The following is a 13552-nucleotide window of genomic DNA, read 5'->3' as shown; positions in this document are numbered from 1 at the left end:
TGCCTTATAAAGCTTTATTGCAAGATGTGTTTACATAATGCTGTAGAGGTGAGCTTTTTAACTACTTATATCAAGAAATTTTGGACACAGGTCTGTGGTCAGTTTTCCATATTGACCCTGCATGGCACAGAAAAAAAAAAAAAAAAAAGAAAAAAAAAAGTGTGATTGCATCTTTCCAGACAGTCAAGTGAAGAGAGTGTGGGGAGAAGAGGCAGACAAGGGGTGTGTTAAAAAGAAAAACCCTCCTGGTTTACACCAAATGTGACAAAGCTTCTGAATGATGAATACAAACTGTAGGTGAGCTTTGTGTGTAGTAAAATCTGAAAGAGTAATTCAAGTTCTTTATGAAATAAAACTGAGAAACAAATATGCAGTTTCATGGACAAATAAAATTTAACATAGAACAAATTTACCTAGAATGAGAAAACAACAAACAAAAACTCAACCAACCAAAAGGACCTGTAGATAATATCTCTGACCATGCATGGCTTGTTTTTTAAATTACAATTCACAGAATAACACTGCTGGAAAGCCTATTTTACACTATGCTACACAGAACACGAAAAACATGAGTAGTGACATTTACACAATTTTACAGTATTTCTCCTTCGTCTAAGAAACACGTCCTTTTCTACTTTACATTTTTTTACAATTCCCAGCTCACAAAAAAGGACACTATACGCGCAAAGACAGTCTTTAAAAAGGAGAAATGCACCCATTGCTACAAATAAACCTTTTCTTTCACAGAAGCCTCTGTGTTAGTGATTAAACAAAATATATCTCTATATGCCACTCAATGTGAAATGGACTAATTAGAAATAATTTTAATTTTATTTTTTATGCGTAAACATAGAACTATACAACACCTCTGAAACTCCTTGAATTACTTGCTATGGAACTACTAAACTGCTTGCCAAAAACCTCTTGGTATTGCATCTGAAATGCCAGTCCAGCCAGCTGCTGCCCCAACCTGACGTGTTGCTCATGCATTCGCAAACCAGATTCAATATTTTCCCACAACCAAACATTTTCCCTTACGAAAATGCTTTGGTTTATTTTCTTTCGGAGCCTGTAAGTGCCTGGCAGATTTCCCTGCAGAGAAACATCAACAGTCACAGTCCTTACAGCTTAGACAGAGTTTCTTGAGTCCAGATGCTGGAAATCCAGCGCCGTCTGAACGCGGCGCGGGGTCAAGCTCTCTGCCTGCATCAGCACACACAGCTCACCCTGAAGGTCGCGAGAGGAGCGGTGTGCACGCCGTGAGTGTGCAGGAGCAAAAGAGAGAGGAGAGGTGTGCCCGTGGACACTGTGCCCCTGCACGCCCTGTAGCTAAAGGCAGGTGGCACGGACACCTGCCTGCAAGTGGTCACGGGATGACAGCGGATGGGAAACTGCTGGGCTGCCTCCTTGTCCCCATTTCGTCGGGATGAAGTCAAAATGTTGCTAAAAACAACACCCAGCCTACGCACACTTGAATGAAGACCAACATCATCGATCAAATGGTTTTGAGAGCATTTTGGATAGATGCTGGCTTCTGCTGCACCAACATATGGGGACACCAGCATCAAGCAGACACCTGGCAAGAGGAATCACTGCAACCGCAGTGGCATCGAGCTGCCCACATTTGCTCTGTCCTCTGCGGTGACTTTTCAGCAGCTGCTAGCCAGGGTTTGCTAAGAGCACAGCACACCGGAGACTGACGGTGCTGTCCTGCCTCGTTGCTATCTGCTACCTCAGAGGAACGCAGAACCTTGCCGGAGGCCCTCACTGATGGGTCACGTCAAGGCTCTGACTCCAAATTTCTGTTAAGGTGAGGCAGACGGGCTTAGCTGGATACTTGCATGTGACTTCTCATTGTGGGAAAACCAAACTCTTTTCTATCTGCAAATCTGGTGCCTGATTTTGCTAAGGGTCAATTAGTACAGACAATTACAATGAAAGGGGATCAGAAGAAGGAAAAGAAATGTATTTTGAAAACTGCTTTTGACACTGCTTCTAGTATTTATTGGAGCAAGAAAGACCCTCATTAAAACACCTTTTTCATTTTTGTTGGTTTTGGATTATGGATAGGGGTATAACAAAGAGAGGTATCACACGGAGCAGCCAATGGGCTATAAAACATCTGGAGTCCATGGGGCTGGTGTCTGGACTTACTGAAAGGTGAAGAGCGATGCATTTAGTTTTTGTGAGGGATCTTTCATTCCCAGCTGTGGCACACAGCGTTCCCTGGGGGTGCTTCTTCACCACAGCCCTTTAACTGGTACTGAAAGTTATCCCTCAGGTGGGAGTGAGGGAACACAAAGTATTTGTATGCAGTCTGCTTTTAAACACCAAGGGAGATGAAAGGAAACTTCCCTTTGGCAGCCATTTCATATGCTAAAGTTTACCTCAGCATCCCGATCAGGAAGGTATTAGGGTGGCAGATGGACAGACAAGTTATTGGCAGCAGATGGGTGCCGAAACGAACACCAGTGATGACTCTGAGAACTTGGTGGAGACACAAAACCCTGGGCCCTAAACTTGGAACTGGCTGGTACTATGAGAAAGAGGAGAGAGGTAGTTATTATGGCTGTAAGTGTTTTAACATAGCCTCAATAGATCTCTAAGTGAGAAACGGGAACATACATTACTAGGTGGCATTTCCAAGACCTTTCTATTTGTCACAGAAATAAACCTCTTTTCACATGCATTTGGGAACAACTGGTATATCCTTACGGTGAGCTCTGGATGGTGAAGGGGCAGGCAGCAACTCAAATCCTGAAGGTTACAACGTGATTAGACAGAAAGAGGCATGCAAATGTAGCCAATTCCTCCATTTCATCTGGAATCCACTGGTTAGATGACGGGGAACAAATGTTATTCCCGCAGTAGGACATACCAGCAGACTCGAGAGGAAATAATAACACCTTAAATACTAGCACACTGGGCTACTGGCCATTTTTAGGCAAAACTGAAACAGAAAACATTTCTGTAGCTATTGCATTCTTACTGTTTTTGATAACCTTGTTGCAGTAAACATTGCCAATGATGGATTAATCTTACTGAGTACTACTGCATAAACAAGAACAAATTATCCTTCAGAAAAAACTGGTATCAGTTTTACAGATAGATAGAAAAAGCTCAGGCAAAAGCACAGAAAAACATAGTGGAAAATTGGACAAGGAAGGATATGCTTTACATGTATACAATAGCATCCAGCTCATCTGAAAGAAATTGGTATTTTTTTCTGAACGTATTCCAACCCCATTCACCATATTTAATTTTCCCCTTGATACGGAGTACGTGAAATTTTGTAGAATTTTTGCAGAACTCCTAGAAAATACATACACCCAACTACTTAAAAGTCATCAGCAACATCATTTTTTCAGACACAGATGCTGCGCTGTGTCAAAATAAAACACAGATTTATTTCCTGTGAGCAAGTGGTCACCAACCACTTTGCACATTCAGCATATTTTTATTAAAAATTACATTTGAAAAATGTTTAATTCTCTCCCTCCAATCATATATAGGACCTCTGTTGATGTAAATACATTTTGTTGCATTTGGGCTTCTTCTATCACTAAACAGGTATAACAGCTCAACATAATCATGACATTCAGGGTGTCTTCCTCTTTGTTTCAGACCTCAAAGACCTCCACATACCCCCATTACCTTCATTTCTTTGTTCAAAGCATCCTTAAAAGAGATTTAAAAATTCCATAAAGGTAAGCAGCATATAAAGATCCACTTTCAAGCCCAGATGCTAATAGGTCTTGCTTATTTCACAGTGAGATAGTTATATGCCACTTCTTTCTATTTCCTGACCAGCTTCTGCCTTTTCATAGCTTTCCAACACACAACACATTTATTAATTACACAACTACTGCCTTCTGCCTGCTTATAAAATTGGCCTTTTAAGAAACTGAGGGGAAAGCCACGTCCAACTCAATGCCATCCTTAAGAACCTTATTCACAAGTGACTTCTTACTCCACAGACTTTGACACATGAAGATTCAAGGCAACAGCAAATAAAGACGGAAAAGTTACTACTAAGAGGGGAGGCAGTGTAGATAGGATGCTGCACTGCAGGTCTCATTGCAGTGCTGTCAGCTACCTGGTTCTCTACTCACTCAGATTTTCTGTTCAATGTGACGTAATGGATGACCAAAGTTTCAAAGATTTATTCTGTTTGGTGCCAGTATCCTGAGCAATCTTCAGGGATTATCCTGTCCTTAATGAGAGCAGAGTAACTTGTGGACATACCTGACCTACCTCTGGTGCCAGAAACAACATAGCTATGGCATGACAAGCCCAGCATAGAATAATTAATTCTGCTTCTCAAGTGTGTTTTGCAGCCAAGATTAGTCCCTGTTACCATGACGAAACTGCTATAGTTCCCCAGCTACCTGATTTGAAGGAAGCCTCAGCTGCTACTGCTAGGCACACCCCTCTTAATCTTTGAGTCTAAGGCAATGGAAAGAGAGGATCTTGTGCATCCTTGAGGATCAACTGGTCATTTACAGACTTTGGCTTGAAAAGTTCCCTTTTATGTTACTGCTATCTGCAGTTCTCTTCAAAATGCTTCAGCACTGGCTAGGGTGATTGCATTCATTTCATCTTCACCAGTGGGTATGTCCTCCACTTAAAGGCAGATGAGTTGACTAAAGGTTCTTCAAATACACATGCTGAGGGCAATTATGAAAGTCAGTTATCAAACAGCGAGATACGGGCAAGCATTTTGGAGTGTTCACTGGGGTACCCTCTCCACTTGCATCAAGGATAATCACAAAACAAAGAGTAGAGAACAGCAAAAACACAGCAGGCTTTTAGCAGGGCCATTTCATATTCAGATCAATTACTTTGAAAAAAAATCACCACCACATTATCTTGCAGCAGAGAAAAGCAGCATGAAGGGCACAGGCAAGTGAACAAAACTTCTTGATCTTACCATCTGAATGCATTTATCGAGTGTGTAAATTGTTGGCATAGTTTTCTTTGAAACTGTACAAATGGAAAGCATAGCCAAAGCTCATCGAGAGGAAAGTATTCTGCGACCTCTCCTCTGTGTGCATGGTGCTATGTACAGTATGAGTGTGTATTAATACACATGAATTTGGGATCCTAAACTTTCCACTTGTACTGCAGGCCATCTCCTGCCCCACAGGATGAATCCCTTTGAAAAACTCTGAGTTCCTACAAAAAGACATTCTTTTCCTCCTGTCCAGGTGGAACGGTAAGGCCCCAGAGTGACAATCATGGTCCAGCTAGCTTCAGCAGGAGCATGACTTCACACCATGACTGTATGTGTAGAGATACACACACACACATCCACACATTCATTCTGTACATATACAAAGGTACACATACATTTTTTACATTCTTTGGTGGCAAAATAAAAAATAGAAATAAAATAAAATAGAAAAAAAAAAACACCACAGGGTTGCACAGACTGCGTGTCTGCTTAATGAATCTGCTTCAGGAAAATTGGGGTCACTGTAACAGGAGTTATTTTGCCTCTTTAAGGACTGTTCCTTGCATTGACAAAAATGCCATACATTTACAATGACTAAAACAGGGCACAAGGAAAGCCAACGCAAACACAGCTTACATAGTGACAGATAACTCAGAGAGAGCCCCCTCCTACCCACGCCACCACGCCACCAGGGAAGCAGGCACAAAGTTTCGCCTACAAGCACTCATATGCTTCCTCAGCTACTTGTCAGGATGTCGTGCTGGGCTGCGGCTCACCCTTCTTCTGCCCTGCTGGTGGCGTTCTGCTTTGTGTTGCTTATTAACATCGAACTAATGGAGGACGGGACGTTGGGAGCAGCAGACAAGGCTGGCAGGACAGCGCCACACCAAAGGGTTGTCAGCCTGTGTGTTTCGGATGACGGCTCTTCTTGTTGCCACCTCTGGGACGTCAAACCTGCATCTCGGAGGTGCTGATGAGGCCCAGTGCTTTGGCTTCTTCCGGGGTCAGTCCGCTCTTTAGTGTCCTTCTCACTGCGTGGCCATACGTTCCAAAAGCAGGCAAAATACAAATAATAAAACAAAAGAAAATGCAAACAATTAGAAGCGGCAATTACACAAGACTTTCAGCTGAAAAACACTTACTTTGCATGCTGAATCTACTCCAGAGTTGCTATGTACTCAGGTTCTCAAGTTCAGAAATACAGAGTAATGCCCTACGCCAAATCAAGGGGACCATCAATTACCCAGCAACTCCAAAAAGTCAGGCAAACAGCCATCTGTCATTTGACATTTAGACAACGAAGATTTCTAAGGAAATAACCCAGCATTTTTAGATTCTTTTTCTTCTCTGAAATTGCATCAGTTGCTTCTCTGTCCATAGAAAGTACTATACGCCCTATTATCTCATACAAAATTTTTAAAAGAGCTTTTGGATCTTTATAGATCTCAATTGAATTTATCACTATTAAATCCTACATGAACCTTTCAAGGTGTAAATATAAACCCCTTAAACTTAAAAGATTAAAATATGATAATTTTGTAGTCAATTCAAATCATTACAAATACAGTGCTCGTACACGCTCTGCTTTCTTCCGTAATGTTCCCCTACCCTAGCCCCATCTGTACCATCTTTGTCATTAGTAGCCATTTGTTCAGCATTTTAGACGAATTTAAACAATAAATCTGGGTCAAATTTTTGTTTCTTAACTTGCTATGAAGTGTTCTGAACAGTAGCCACAACACAAACTTTTAAAATTTGCATTTTCATTCCTTTATTCAGAAATAAGTGACTATGACTGCACACAGTCTTTGTTTTTCTATTGCCAAGATTTCCAGGTGAATACGTTTTAGCTCAAGATGCAAACGAGGTGTTTGAGCCATAATTTGGTATTTCTTAAGTACAAAATGCATGTTTGAAAGTTTAAGCTGCATGCAAATCATAAACAGTGACCATGTTAAACAAAATACATTTGAAGTCCCAAAATAATGAAGTCTAGAGGAAACTCTAGAGAAACAAATTGCAGACAGTGGTTAAGAACTTCTTGCACTGCTGTCATCTAACATAGTTAAGACCTCTGATTTGTGAAGATATTTACTGCATGGAACTGAAACTGGGTGGTCACATTCAAGGATCTAGCAGGAGAGAGAGGAGTGAATGGGTCGGTACAGAAAGCAAGGACTTAACAGAAAGGAAAAATACAGCATGGTTGAACACTTGATACCATGCAGGTAAGATGAATATGATCTACTATTTCCATCAATTACTGAAATTAAGTGAACTTAGAGTGCTACAAGTACAATCGTTCCACCATTACCACTTACTTGAAAGATTTCCTTCAAGATTGTCTCCTTTCTCCTGCAGTGTTTGCATAATTACTAAAGATCACAGGAGTCTGTATGGAGCCTTTTTTGATGATCACTTTTTCCTACAATACAGATCAGCAACATCTTCCAAGTTTAACAATGCTTAGCTTAAAGCTGCACAGTATTAACTGCAACTGATAAAGCCAAGATTAAGAAAGACTAAACAAGTGCTACCCGAAGAGCAAAATGCTTTGGGTCTCCATGATGTTGGTTGAATACTCAACTGTTTTGAATGAGTCCTTGTCACTGGCACTCTCGTATTTCTCAGACTTGATATACACATATCTACAGTGACAAATGTTCACTTCCAGATTTGAGTGTAAGACCCTAAGGCCTTATGGCCTCAGTGAATCATACAATGCTTATTTCTACATCAAAAATGAACTAAAGAACAGATACAAGAAAGCTGCAGCAGAAAATTTTCCCCCATTAAAAGCAAAGATTTCCCTGAGCTGTTCACCTGGTTAATTGCCTACACTGCCTCTCTCCTGAACATATTTTTTTGCTATACACACTATAGCATGCAGCCAAAGAAGGCACCATAGCTAGCTTGGCCACCAACAGTGGAGTGGTATTAAAATAGCCTGATACACGGTGATTTTAAGAAGAGCTTTCCGAGAACAACTGAAAGTTTACTTGGACTCAAAATGCATTTCGACATTGCTCACTAAGAAATTGCTCTTCCTCTGTAAACATGAACAATCCCACAACAGCTATATTGTTGAAGCAAGGAAACTGTCTCTTGTAGAAAAAAATAAAACAAAACAAAACATGAATACAAGAGACACAACTTTCACCAGATGACTGCCTCGACAACATTACCTCTTCCCAGTACAGGCAGACTGAATGCAGAACAAATTCCCAAAGCAAATGTATTCAGGACTGCTCTCACACACATCCCTGATACACTCAGACCGCAGTCATTCACTCCCATTCACAATCTGAGCACAACCACCACTGTAAAACCAAGTTATTGTTCTTGTCAGATGGTAAGACATGAAGAGTGAGAGAACAAGCAATTTTTATCCCTATTTGATATATATTTGATAAATATATCAAATATATTTATATAATATATGTAATATTGATAATATTTGATAGGAACTGAGATACTCTGCTGTTGGTGGCCAGGTACCAGAATAAGCCAAATCCTGGTCTTATTTATGCCAGAGTAAATTTGGATCAACCTTCTTCAGGCCAGTGCAATTACTACTGCACATATGTGACTGTGACTCTTGACTACTGGAAAGGAAAACGTGTGCCTCTGTAACTTCCACCAAGCAGTATACAGCTGTTTAAACTCCTCCGTCAGCCCAAGTTATGGAATTGCTTACTAGTTTACTAGGAAAAGGCAAACATTTGCAATAGCGTATTGGTCTCTTTGAAGAAACTTTCATGAGTTTACTTTCAGAAATCATAGACAGCACTACAATACCACAGCTGAAACCATCTTCATGGAAAAAAACAAGCAAAAACAAACAAACAAACAAACAAACAAAAAACCAAACCAACCAACCAACCAAAAAGAAAAAAGTAGGAAACAGAGGAGTTTTCTTTACATAAACAAGACTTCTCTCTGAATCTCCAGAGGCAGACCTACTGAATGAACTGAAGTCTTAGTCTGAGAGCCTTGCAAATAACCTCTGGATGACTTAAAAAAATACTGTGTGCAGCGTGTGGCAAGGGCCAGTGCCCTGTGCTGGGTTTGCCACATGACACACAATGGAGACCAACCCCTGGTTTGTACTTTTTTTTGTCACTGCAAAGCAGGAAGGAATGACAACACTCAGTGAATTGCCGGGACACATACAGTAGTAATTAAGCAAAAGAATCTCTTTGAAACCCTCAGCTGATCTAAGTTATCTCAGTTCTCTCCCTGTAATACAGAGAAAGATAACTTGGATTTAAGAGATCTCGTTGACCTGAGCTTTTAAGGTCAGCAGTTCTGAGGAACCAGCCCCAAACAATGCAAGAGCTTGGCAGTCACGATGAGACTGTCAAGAAAATGGTTAATAAAAAGCAAAGATGTGAAGAAACTTGCCAATGCCAGAATGGTTCCCATAAACACAGTCAGCTGCTGACTTGTATAAACTAAGCATGTGAGGCCAAATACTGCAAAGAACTGCGACTACTTGCTAGATTAAAGCTGTCCACCGCCAACAAGCAACCTGAAGGGTAACAGCTGACAGAAATCATGTCCAGACTCAAATGAGTGACTTCTGGCTCCTATAATGCCAAAGGCCAACCTGACATAGATGAATCCACTTGCAGTTTGAAGAACTTTGCACTTAGGGAGATGGAAGTGTCCTGATAGAGGGTATCTTTGTAAGAAAATTATATATAGTATGTGCAAATTACAGTACATTTTCTCATCTGACAGTACAGCTGATGGATGCAGCATCAGTAGCAGCACAAGAGAGCTTCTCACTATTCTCTGCACTGGCTTGTGGGCTGTGAGGTCTTGTGGATGATGAAGCCAGAAGGTGGCTGAGTTATCTACAGGAGCAAGGACTACTCAGGGAGGTGGGCAAACCTTGTCTTGACACGCTGCTAAACAGATGTCCTCAGACTTTCTTCTATTTCCTCATAATGCATTTGGTAGGGTTCCTTCACATTAGGAGAGGTCAGGGACACGTTCAGTCATCAGAACTGAATGCAGAGAGATATTTTCCTTCCATGTTTTATAGACGTTGCAAAATTACATTTCTCAAACTAGATCTTCATTCTCCCCTCTTCATTGAACTCTGTCGTGTCTCTAACTGGACTAGACATAATATCTTGGCTTGTAAAACTCTTGGCCTGCTGCAGATCACATTAAACTGAGTTATGGAATGTATTTTGGAGGCAGTGACAATAAAAATAAGGCTTTCAAATGACCTTTTAGGTTCTTTAAGCAATTTTTAAAACGTTTGCTAAAGAAACATAACATAGACAGAAAATAACTTTTACTCTTGTCACAATCAAGGACTGCTGAGATCCCATAACCAAGAAACCAAATGTTGTTTTTATGGGGTCAGAGGGTATGATATTCTTTGCTAATCAGGAAATCTAAAAATTTATTTTAAATCCTGGCAGAATACAGTGTGCTTATGAGGAACCCAATGAATTTGACTGTGCCTGTTGGGTCAGCATCTGCACAGATATACAGCCCTCACAGAACACTGCGGATATCTAGAAGAAAAAAAAAAAGCGATTCCCTAAGTGTAGATTTGTTAAAGAATATTATTATCTAGGGGTTGATTGTTTTTTAAAGGACAAATAGCATTCCCGATTTCCCCTCCTCCTACTATTTTCTTTTTGTTTGTTTTCTTTAAGATGCAACAAACAGTAAAGAACAATCTTGCTGGTGCCATTTATTCTTACACTTACAATGGCTTTTGGCATCTATGTTCACAACACTTGTATGGACAAGTCATCTGAAATGCAGGATGTTCCATGCATAGATAGGCTCATTTTCCTGCTTGAGCAGTCACAGAATTAGTATCCTTCCTACTGTAAAAAGATGTGACAGCCACAGAACTTTCCTCTGGGCTCAACAGCCCAGGTAATGCAGCTGCTACTTGCTGATTTGGCACAAAGAAAATTCTAGGTGGCTGTAAAATACACAGCAAGGAAAACAAAAAAGCAGGTTGTAAGAGACAATATATACCAGCCCCATCATATTGCTTCATTTTATATTTCATAGTTTTTTCTGTTACCCTTCTGCTCACAGATTGTGCGCTCAGTCTATTTTCTCTTATATTCAATATATTGTCTTGGACTTTACTCTGAAGGGTCCAGCAATTGCAATTTGCAACACAAAAGTTTAACACAGACACCCTTGATCACATTCTTTCCTGTTAATCTTTTCCTGCATTTGTGTATTTTTTTATGTCATTGTCTATATAAACCATGCTTATGCCTATTATGCAAGTATCATTGCTTAGTACTAGCAGGCATAGATGCCTAAAAAAATTTTGTGTAGAGATTTTCTCACAGGGATTTGTAGGTGAATTTTTGGATTTATCAAGCACCTTTCTGAAGAAGTACAGCCAACTAATATGTGGTCTTGGCCTGGGTGAGTGGCACAGAAAGCTCCAGGAAACAATGTATGGCTGCCCTTCAGCTTGGCTTCACAGATGGCACAAGTGCTAAGAAGAAACCATAGTTCAGCCATCTCCTGATGTAATATATGCTGCCTGTGACATAAAGAGGAGCATAGCAGTGGAAATGGACGGAGTGGCATGTTCTGCATGAAAAGCTTAACTTGAATTTCATCTGTAGGTGGCTTACATTTTAAGGAACAAAAAGTAACACTGCTTTAGAGAACACAAAGATACTGCTTTTCAAGCAATACTTGACATGCAGTTGAAACTACGTGTTGAATTAACTGGGTTTCCAGCTTTGTGTATTTCACGTCACCATTTGTACAGTGCCAACAGTAAAGAGAATAACTCTTTCCTCAAAAACCTTCCAAGACAAAAAGAAACAAATACAAAACCACCCACTCTAATCTTTAGGACTTCTCTGAATGCCACTGTAAAAAGTTACAACTAGAAGCAATCCTGCCGCCATCCCTTTCCTCATTTCTCCCACTTAATTTAATCAATCACTATTAATATGTGAAGCATTGAGAGCACAGACCTCAAAAAGAATTGAGTCTGAATGTAAGCATTATATAAAACTAGACTATACATTAACGATGCACAGGACAAAAAAGGCAGGAAATAGGATACAGAAAGTAAGCCATCTAACACAAGTGCTTTGGGCATGCAGCCTTTAAATTCCATTTCAAATTTTAAAATGCCTCGCAGTCTATTTTAAAGTGATATATTATTAGGTAATAGACTTTCACTAAGCGGGTAGCTCAGGCTTATAAACACAGCGCTGTCTGCTCAGGAGTGACTTGGCAGAGCAGTGTGACCATGTTTGAACAGACGGGTTCTGGGGAATGCAAATCAATTATCCCCTTCGGGAATCCGTGCTGGCAAATACAGCAGCAGAGGGGATCAGTTCTACAAACCCATCAGATTAAAAAAAACCAACAACTATGATCACAAGAATCTTGTAGTTGTGCTAATGAGGTGGTGTAATTCTCCATAGAGGAAGCCATAAAAAAATAAATATATATATATATATACACATATATACAAACTTTTTGACATGTTGTTGAGGAAAGACAAATTCAAAGTAGCTTTGTGTAGACCGTATTTTTATCTCGTAACAAGACTTCCCTCCAAATGCATTTGACACTCGCATTCCAGCGTAGTTAAGATTCCTGCCTTCAGAGATCCTCGTGTTAAACTTCTTCATGGCAGCAGAGGGCTCTCTTTGGCAGCTGTGGTATCACGATGGTCTCCTGGAAAGCTCCAGGAGAGATCGTTTCTGTCAATGCACTTCTTTCGTAAGGAGACTTGAAAAGCAACCTTGTACTTCCTTATCTTTTCCTGGTCTCGGAAACATATGTGCTTGCCATAACAACAGTGTGATCTTGTCAGCCATCATCTCACTGCTTCTGATTTCTTACTTGGATGCTGAAAATAATTATCTTTCAGGAAGGAAAGATGTATATAAAGAGTATACTGCTGAACATTAGTAAACTTGAAGGACATTTTATCACAGAAAGAAACCAAACAAAATACTTATCCTATCAACTTTAGGCTAACACTGCGCAACTCAACCGTCTATTAGTTTTTTAGTACTCAAAACGTGACTATCCCAATTTTGGGACTGAATCCTGTAACAAGAATTCAAAAGCCTTGACATATACCATTGTGATATAACAACTAAAAAGTAAACAGGGTAATATAAATGAATTCACTGACACAGTGAAAAGCAAACTGGTAAAAGTGAGATCACCGATTTGTATCTCATGGAAGATGCAAACTAATGATGTAAAATTAACTTTTTCTACTGAACTACACCTGGGAAAGTACCAAAAGTGTAAATCATAACAAAAGTATTTGAAATTAAGATTTCAATACAAAACTTCTGCAACCAGGGAACATGAACAGCTCCTGCATATACTGACATCACTTGCTTTTTACCAACTGCTCACTGCTTGCCAGTTTCTCCCACATTACTTTTGCTTCTTTCTTGTAATAAAGAAAGAGCCATTTGGCTGAGAAGAGATACCCAGAGCAATTCCAGCACCTGTAAGTGTTAGTCTAGAAGTGCAGTGGAGGTTGCAGATCACTCACTTCTTTTTTGTTCTCCCAGTGGCTGTGACACAGCACAAGGATGTGGCAATGGTCTG

General features: G+C 40.1%; 1 protein-coding gene across 10 annotated transcripts in view; it reads right to left on the bottom strand.

Annotated features, from left to right (window-relative positions):
• FHOD3 (formin homology 2 domain containing 3) overlaps nucleotides 1-13552 on the bottom strand; it is a 418783-nt gene continuing 405231 nt past the window's right edge. For all 10 annotated transcript variants that reach the window (XM_068671118.1, XM_068671115.1, XM_068671112.1 and 7 more), the window contains one exon: nucleotides 1-5985. In XM_068671118.1, coding sequence (XP_068527219.1) covers nucleotides 5903-5985 — 83 coding nt within the window. In that variant the 3' untranslated portion in view covers nucleotides 1-5902. The remainder of the gene's footprint in view (nucleotides 5986-13552) is intronic.

This window comes from Anas acuta, chromosome 2 (genome assembly GCF_963932015.1).
Source record: "Anas acuta chromosome 2, bAnaAcu1.1, whole genome shotgun sequence".
In the NCBI taxonomy this organism is placed as follows: domain Eukaryota; kingdom Metazoa; phylum Chordata; class Aves; order Anseriformes; family Anatidae; genus Anas; species Anas acuta.
Note: the sequence above shows the minus strand (reverse complement) of the source record. Positions and strands in the feature narration are given on the sequence as shown.